This window comes from Tupaia chinensis, unplaced genomic scaffold (assembly GCF_000334495.1).
Source record: "Tupaia chinensis unplaced genomic scaffold, TupChi_1.0 Scaffold000023_1, whole genome shotgun sequence".
NCBI classification, from domain to species: domain Eukaryota; kingdom Metazoa; phylum Chordata; class Mammalia; order Scandentia; family Tupaiidae; genus Tupaia; species Tupaia belangeri.
The window spans coordinates 513532-521478 of NW_006159453.1; the positions used below are offsets into that span (position 1 = coordinate 513532).

The following is a 7947-nucleotide window of genomic DNA, read 5'->3' on the forward strand; positions in this document are numbered from 1 at the left end:
AAAGTGGTTATGATTGTAAAGATTTTTTTCTTTTGAAAGATTTTTGCTATAAGGTGTGTGTACTCGCCAGAGACAGAGAGAGACAGACAGAAAGCAAGAAATCACTTCCTGGGAGATGGCCATGCTGCAATCCTTTTCTCCACTCCCTTTGGGATTTTGGGCATGTACACACATGTACCCAGAGTGTTTTAAGCCACAGGGCCCAGCACTTGAACTGTGGTGAACTATGTGGGAGCCCAGCAATGAAACCATTATGCCATCTGCTGGTCCCTGTAAAAATATTTACTCAAAAGTCCTATTAGTTTTTTTTCTTCAAGTGATAGTTCACAATCACTTGAAAGTCTAAAAGTACTTTATAACTTGATTTATTGAAAACTAATTTGGCTAAAACTCAGTTCTGAAGGACTTCTTAGTTATAAAGTTATCTAACTATAATGCAGTTAATATTTTTCCTTTTAGAAATTGTGATGAAATATACATAAATAACATTTGACACTTTAACCAATTTTAAGTAGACAATTCAGTAACAGTAAGTACATTTAGTGTTGGATGACAGTTCATTTTGAAATATATTCTAGAGTTTAAAAAGTGAGTATACATTTCCAAGACTTTGAATTACACCAAATCATTTAAAATAGAGATTACTTTTTCTTTAGAGAGCTGTTTTATATCCTCCAGTTCAGTGGAGAGCCTTTCTATTTCCCTTTGTGCTTGGACTTGTTGATGACGAGCCTCCACCAGTTCTGCATGACAGTTCTGCATCTGTTCCCGGGTCAGCCTCAATTCTTGCCCCAAATCTATGGCTTCCTTGTACTGGGTAGCAATGTACTGTTCCTGCTCTTTGATAACCTGAAAAATCACAAGATATTTGTAGGCTTCCAGATGAAATATATAGATCATTTATTTCTTAATCTAGTTTCTTTCCTTATAAGTGAACTTCTGCCCAACTAAATCTCTGAAAAATGTAATATATGATGAGTACCACTGACTGTGAAATGAATATTTAGAAAAAAACTTTTAACGAAGAAAAAATGACAAAAGTACTTGTAATAAATCTAGGACTCCTAGTGATATATTTTTCATGACTTTTATATATATACAAGCTCTATTTTCCTGTATCATTAAGAATATAACATTTATGACAGAATAAATAACAAAGAGAAAAAAATTTGATTACCCATGTCAAAGATGGAGAATATACTGGCATGAATAATAAAACTCTGCTATTAATCCATATAGCTGGGTTAATGTCATGACCATTTTCTGTGAAAGTAAAATTTATCACTGGGGTTGCTATTCCCTGTGAAAACATTTCAGCTAAATCTCTAGTGAATACAAGTAGAGTTCCTCTAAACCAAAATTCTAAAATCCAAAATGCCTAAAATCTGAAACTTTTTTTTTCAACATATAAAAAACTTTATTTTCAGATTTTCATACTGTTTACATACAAACTAAACTGTTTTATACATTGTCCCACAAATGAAAATGCTCAAATATTATTATTCAGAATATTCAAAAAGAACTGCAGATATTTTACAAAGTTTTCTTTGTCCTATTTCAAAATCTTCCTAAACAGGATGTTAGATAGCAACCATATATAATATGTGTGATTGAATAAATGTGTCCTTTGCAACAAGACATCTGAAATTTTATGTAATTATAGGTATGTTGAACAAATAGTTTAGAATAATGTACCACTGTCATCAAATCTGATCTTCACACAAATGTGTAATCCATTCTGCACAATGGTTTCAACTCAGTGTGTATGTAATTAAATTGTAAGGTTCAGTAATAGCTGCTGCTCAGTTGAAATTTTGCTTTTTCATTTTACAGAAATGAATAAAAAACATAGTCTAGTGAACATTACAGTACTTTTTTGAGACTGTTAAATCCCATCAAAGAGGTCTTCTGGACTGCTGTTCCTTAGAGTTTCCAAAGACATGTTTTCTGTTGAAATATGCTCCTTTTTCAATGACTTAGGTAGTGAAGGATCAAGTTTTTCTTTTTCTTGCAGTTGAGGTTCCTGACGAGCAATTTTAGGTTCTGTCCCCAATTTTTTTAGCATTCGTTGTCTCCTCTTTCTACTTGGTGCAATATTGGTGACATCAGGACTTGAAATAATGGAATCATCTTTTCTTTCAGTGGCTGGAGCCAACACAGAGAGCAGACAGATTTTCAATTTCCTCCTCAGTACTGTCATTATAGATTGCATCTCTTTCAACAGTCATTTCAGAACAGGTTGCAGTTTCCCTTTCACATTCAGTGTTCTTTTGTAGTTCTTGAATTTCATTTAATGATTTCTGTAAGGTTCGAATCTTTTTCTTCTCATTCAACACCAAAATAAACCATTCATAAAGACCCATCTTCAAAGCTTCCTTTGCACTGACACATTTTTTCAAACCGTCCTTCAATATCATTTCAATCTCTCAGAAGCCTTTCATTTTCTTTCTGCAGATGTTCATTTTTGGTTTGGTTTTCTGTGATGGTGTCCAGGCAGTAACAAGTAAGTTCTTTAATGACCTCAGCTGGGCTTGCAACTTTCTCTAGGTGGAAGGAACCAAGTCTGAATGAAACATGGTCCTGTATCTGACACCAACGCTTTTCTCAGCTCATCAACATACTTCTCTTTTGCCATTGCCATGTCATCAGCTTCTTGGGAAATCTCTGATTCAGAAACTATCCCAATCTATGCAGACTGACCATCAGTAAGTGTAATAACAAAGCCAGATCCTAGTGTTTCCAAGATACTTGCAGAAAATGAATAATACTGGGTTCAGAAGCAAGGTAGATTCTGCTTGCTTTAATCTCCATTTCTGGTTATCTCTCGATAACTCTACTTCTGGTTTCTCCCAAAGATGTGCTCCTACCTAAAATCTGAAACTTTTTGAGTATGACACTACAAGTAGAAAATTCCACACCTGATTTCATGTGATGGGTTGCAGTCAAACTGTTGCAATGCAAAAATACTGTATAAAATTACCTTCAGATGCCCAGTGGGTGGTGTGGTGGTTAAGATGTTGTACTTCCACACAGTCAACTGCGGTACCAGACCTGGTGACTTGCTTTCTCACTTTCCCTTTCTCTCTGGAGTACATATGCCCTACAGCAAATTTTAAAATAATAATAGTGGGGCCAACAGGTGGCATGGTGATTAAAGGTGCTAGATTCTCACGGCTGACTGCAGTTTAAGTCCTAGATCTGGCAGTTTGCTTTCTCACTTTCCCTTTCTCTCTCTGGTCAAATTAAAATAATAATAACAATAACAACAACAACAACAGAGCTAAATAATTCTTTTAAAAAAGGAAAAATGATAGTGATGAAATTAAATAAATCTAAAAAAATTACCTTTATGTTGTGTGTATAAAGTATATATGAAATGAATGAATTTTGTGTTTAGATTTGGGTCTGGTTTCTAAGCTATTTCATTATATTTATATACAAATATTTCAAAATACCAAAAAAATCTGAAATCTGAAACATTTCTGGTTCTAAGCATTTCAGATAAAGGATATTCAATTGGTCTCTTAAAGACAAAAAATCAGTGAAAATTAAATTAGCTCTAAGTCAGTTGGGTGAGATAGATTGGATGGTAGGTAACGACACTTGACTTTAGGGAAAAAGAGGGATATAATACAGTCCTAATCACTAGGACCCTGGTATCAGGAAAGGAGGTTCAGGGTATAAATATGTTATAATTCAATATAAAGCCCATATAAATATTTTCAACCAGCCCTTGTTAGAAAACCTGAAATGACTGAGCCAGTAAGCATTTTCTCCCCATGGGGGCACAAACTTGCTCTCAGACACCCAGTTTGATTTATGGGTATAATTCAACAAGTACTTATTCATGCTTACTCTCTGATATATAATGTTCCAGATACTGAGGACTCAGAAGTAAAAAAAGAGACAGAATGGCTATCCACACGGCGTTTATAATCTACAGGGGGAGATAGGTAATCAGTCAGTCAAATACAATAAAGGGCTATATCTGTAGTTTTAAAGTTGAGTAAGTATTTTTTCCTTTTTATTGTCAGAGGGTGTGTGCACTCACCAGAGAGAGAAGGAGAGAAAGAGAAAGCACTCCTTAATGGAGTGTGGTCATGATGCAATCCTTTTTCCTTCACATTTCCATTCTGTCATCAGTTTGGGCAAGCACATACATGTATCTGGCATGTTTTTCAAGCCACTGGGGCCAAAGTGCAGCTGGCCACATGGGATTCAGCTCCTTATAACCAATGCCTAACTGCCGCGCTACATGGCCAGCCCAGTTAAGCAGGTATTTAAAAACAAGAAAAAGTTATGTCCTCATGGAATTAACTTCATTTTTTAAAAAAGTAAGTAGGTAGAATGTCTTCATTAGTAAACATGCAAACTGATGATGTGAAGTCTTCATGCATTACATGCTCAATACCCATGGCCTCAGTAATGTACAATTATCTTTTGTTTACCCATTCTCTGGATGGAGTTCAAGGACAAAAGACCATACTTTATTAATATCTGTATTTTCTAATATCTGTATTTTCAATCCTATTACTTTCAATAAATATTTGTTGGCCAAATAAGCATATATTGTAAATTTACTATGTGAGAAACATTACGCCAAGGCCTGTAAGTAATACAAAGATAAACAAGACATTTTCCTGGCCTATATGTAGACCATCAGAATAAAATATTTTGAAAGGTCAAAGAAACTAATAGGTATCTGTTAGAAATAACTAGCCTAACATAAACTAATAGGTATGTGGCACAGTTTCTTTATATTAAAACAAACCAGGTTAGGATTGTCTCTGAGGCCTTGGTGGTTAAGGCTGCTGGAACCCAATGGCTTGTTTTGAACCCCAGTCTCAATGGCTTGAAAGACACTCTAGATGTGTGTGCTTTTGTGCCCCAAATCCCAATGGGATGAAAAGTAGAGAAGGGACTATGGCGTAACCATGTCCCATTGTGGGAGTACTTTCTTCCTCTCCCTCTCTCTCTCAGGTAAGCTCATGTGGCCAATTTCAAAAAAAGAAAAACAAAACAACAACCAGTTTAAAACATAAAAATTCATCTCAGTTATCAGAGAATACAACTTATTCTTTAGGTAGAAAATATTTTGCTTATAGTGTCAGCAGGTGGTGTAGTAGTTAAAGTGCTAAACTCCGACATGGCTGACTACAGTTTGAGCCTGGACGGGTGGCTTAAAAATCACGTTGGGTGTGTGTTTGTGCATGCCCAAAATCCCAGGAGAAAAACCAAGGAGAAGAGATTGTGGCACAACTATCCTCCCTGGGGGATGATTTCTTACTTTCTCTCTTTCTATCTTTTTCTGTCTCTCTCTGGCAAGTGATGCACCTCATGACAAAAAAAAAATCTTAAAAAAAGAAAAAAAAATTGCTTACACTTTCCATTTCATTCATCCTCTGTTGTTTCCTTTCAGTTTCTTTTTTCAGTTGATTTATCTCCTGTTCATTTTGTAGCATCATAAACTCTTTTTCACGGAGCTGTTCTTTGGCATTTTGCAATTTTTCATTCAAATTTTCTATCTGAATTTTAAACAGATGAGTAACAATAATTTAATCATAGCTGTGTTCTTAGTAAGCCAAGCTCTTAATACTTGTATCTGAAATATCTAAAAGCAAAATATGAAAATACGTTTTTCTTAAGAAATCATAACTTCAAATAAGCATAAGAATTCTTGTACTCAGGACCAACAGATACCATAGCAGTTACGTCATTGAACTTCCACGTGGTTGACTGTGGTTTGAATCCCAGATCCAGTGGCTTAAACTCACACCAGGCATGTGTGCATGCGTGCCCAAGATATGATGAGGATGGGGATTGCAGCATGGCCATCCCCCTGGGGGTGGGAGGTGATTTTTCTCTTTCTGTCTCTCTGGAGAGTGCATGTGTCCTATAACAAAAATCTCTCTCTCAAAAAAAAAAAAAAAAAAAAAAAAAAAAAAAAGAATTCTTGTACTTAATAAGATGCTTACAAGAGTCAGCAGGTGGCGTATTGGTTAAGGCACTGGACTCCCACATGGCCAACTGCAGTTTGAATCCCAAACCAGGTGGCTCAAAATTCATGCTGGGCATGTTTGTGTACGTGCCCAAAATCCCAGAAGGAGAATGGAGAAGAAGGGATTATAGCATGACTAACCTCGCTGAGTGGTGATTTCTCATTTTCCCCTCTCCCTGTCTCTCTTTGGCAAATGCATATGCCCTACGGCAAAAACCTTAACAAACAGACAAAAAAGAGATGCCTACATGTTCACCTAAAATGCACTAAAAAGGATAAATGTCTCAACTGCATCTGTGTAAGAAAAAGAAAATTAGGATATAGTAAAGCAACAAATAACCTTATGAATAGTTTTATAGGTAATACCTGACTATATTTTTAAAAAATATAGTCAAAGAAAATAAAGTCTCCTTCCCACCTTGTTCCCTCCTCAGAGGCAACCACAGTTATCGGAATTACTTGCAAATCCTTCCAGAGGTATTTTATACATATTTCAATAGGAATATAGTATGATATGTAGACACACAAATATAAGAAAACGTTATTTATTTATTTATTTTTAGAGAGATTTTTGCTATAGTGTACGTATGCTCGCCAGAGAGACAGAAAGTGAGAAATCACCGCCAGGGGTGATGGCCACATAGCAATCCCTTCTCCTTCATTCTCCTCTCAGGATTTTGAGCAGGCACACACATGTGCCCAGAGTGAGTTTTAAGCCACCAGACCCAGGACTTAAACTATGGTTGACTACATGGGAGTCCAGCGTTGTAACCATTATGCCATCTGCTGGCCCCAAGAAAATGTTATTTAAAAACATCTTTAAGAAGAGAAAAATCAGTATAACTGGAAATGTGTAAGATACTAAAATTTTGTAATGTTGGGACCAGCAGGCGTCATAGTGGTTAAGGCAGTGGACACTCCCACATGGCTGACCACAGTTAAATCCTGGACCTACCTGGTGGCTTGCTTTCTCGCTCACTCTCTCTCTCTGGTCAAATTAAAATAAATGAGTGAATAAATAAAATTAAATTAATAATTCTTTAAAAAAATTAGAAAAATAAAATGTTGTAATGTTTTTAATCATACCTATTCTATAATCAAAAAGCCATACTAGGGGCTGGCAGGTGACGTAGTGGTTAAGGCACACTCTCACATGGCCAACCGTGGTTTAAGTCTTGGACTTGAAGCTTGGAAGCTTGTTTTCTCATTTTCTCTTTCTCCTCTATCATTTCCCTCTTTCTCTCTCTGGTCAAATTTAAAAATAGTAAGTCAATTTAAGTAATTAAAATATGTAATTTAAAAACAATGTACCTGTTTGTTGCATTCTTTAAGTTCCAATTCTGATTTCTCCAGAGTACCCTCCAATTTAATTATCTTTTGTTCCATTTCACCTCTATGCTCACGAATAGTCATATCTAAATGTGTAACCTAAATACAAAAGTAACATTAAGTTGTGGCCAAATTTTATTCTAATGCAAAAGTTCAGGTGCTTGGAATATATTCTGAAATTGCTTAAAGTGGCTATAACTGGAACATAAACTCATCTTGAATTATTTTTTAAAATGAGAAAAATCATTGTTTCCAATACTGGTTTATGAACCCCATACACATTATAGAAACTTAGATATAATTATGTTCATAAGTAACAAAATGGTTCAACCTTTATTTTAACTGGATAGAAACTGCTAAATAATACCTTCTGGATATTTTTTTATTTCCAACACCTAGCTGAAAAAGTAACTCTTTTACTCCCAAAAGATTTCTATACTACAATAATCTTCATTCTCAAAAACTACTTGCTATACAAATATCAAGATAGAGATGACATATTTCTAATTCTAAACTACAGGGCTGGCTGATTGTGTGGTGGTTGAAATACTAGACTTCCACATGGCCAACTGTGGTTCGAGTCCCAGACCTGGCAGCTTGCTTCCTCAATCTCCCTCTTT

The 7947-nt window shown here is 35.5% G+C and overlaps 1 protein-coding gene and 1 pseudogene across 4 annotated transcripts in view; both read right to left on the reverse strand.

Annotated features, from left to right (window-relative positions):
* CCDC18 (coiled-coil domain containing 18) overlaps nucleotides 1-7947 on the reverse strand; it is a 139474-nt gene that overhangs the window by 13352 nt on the left and 118175 nt on the right. For 3 of the 4 annotated variants that reach the window (XM_006140140.2, XM_006140139.2, XM_006140141.3), the window contains 3 exons: nucleotides 7310-7426; nucleotides 5382-5525; nucleotides 646-849 (listed from right to left, as the gene is read on the reverse strand). In XM_006140140.2, coding sequence (XP_006140202.1) covers nucleotides 646-849; nucleotides 5382-5525; nucleotides 7310-7426 — 465 coding nt within the window. The remainder of the gene's footprint in view (nucleotides 1-645; nucleotides 850-5381; nucleotides 5526-7309; nucleotides 7427-7947) is intronic. The other variant, XM_014586553.2, reaches the window with a different exon arrangement.
* LOC114007163 (DNA repair protein XRCC4 pseudogene) lies at nucleotides 1886-2811 on the reverse strand (annotated as a pseudogene).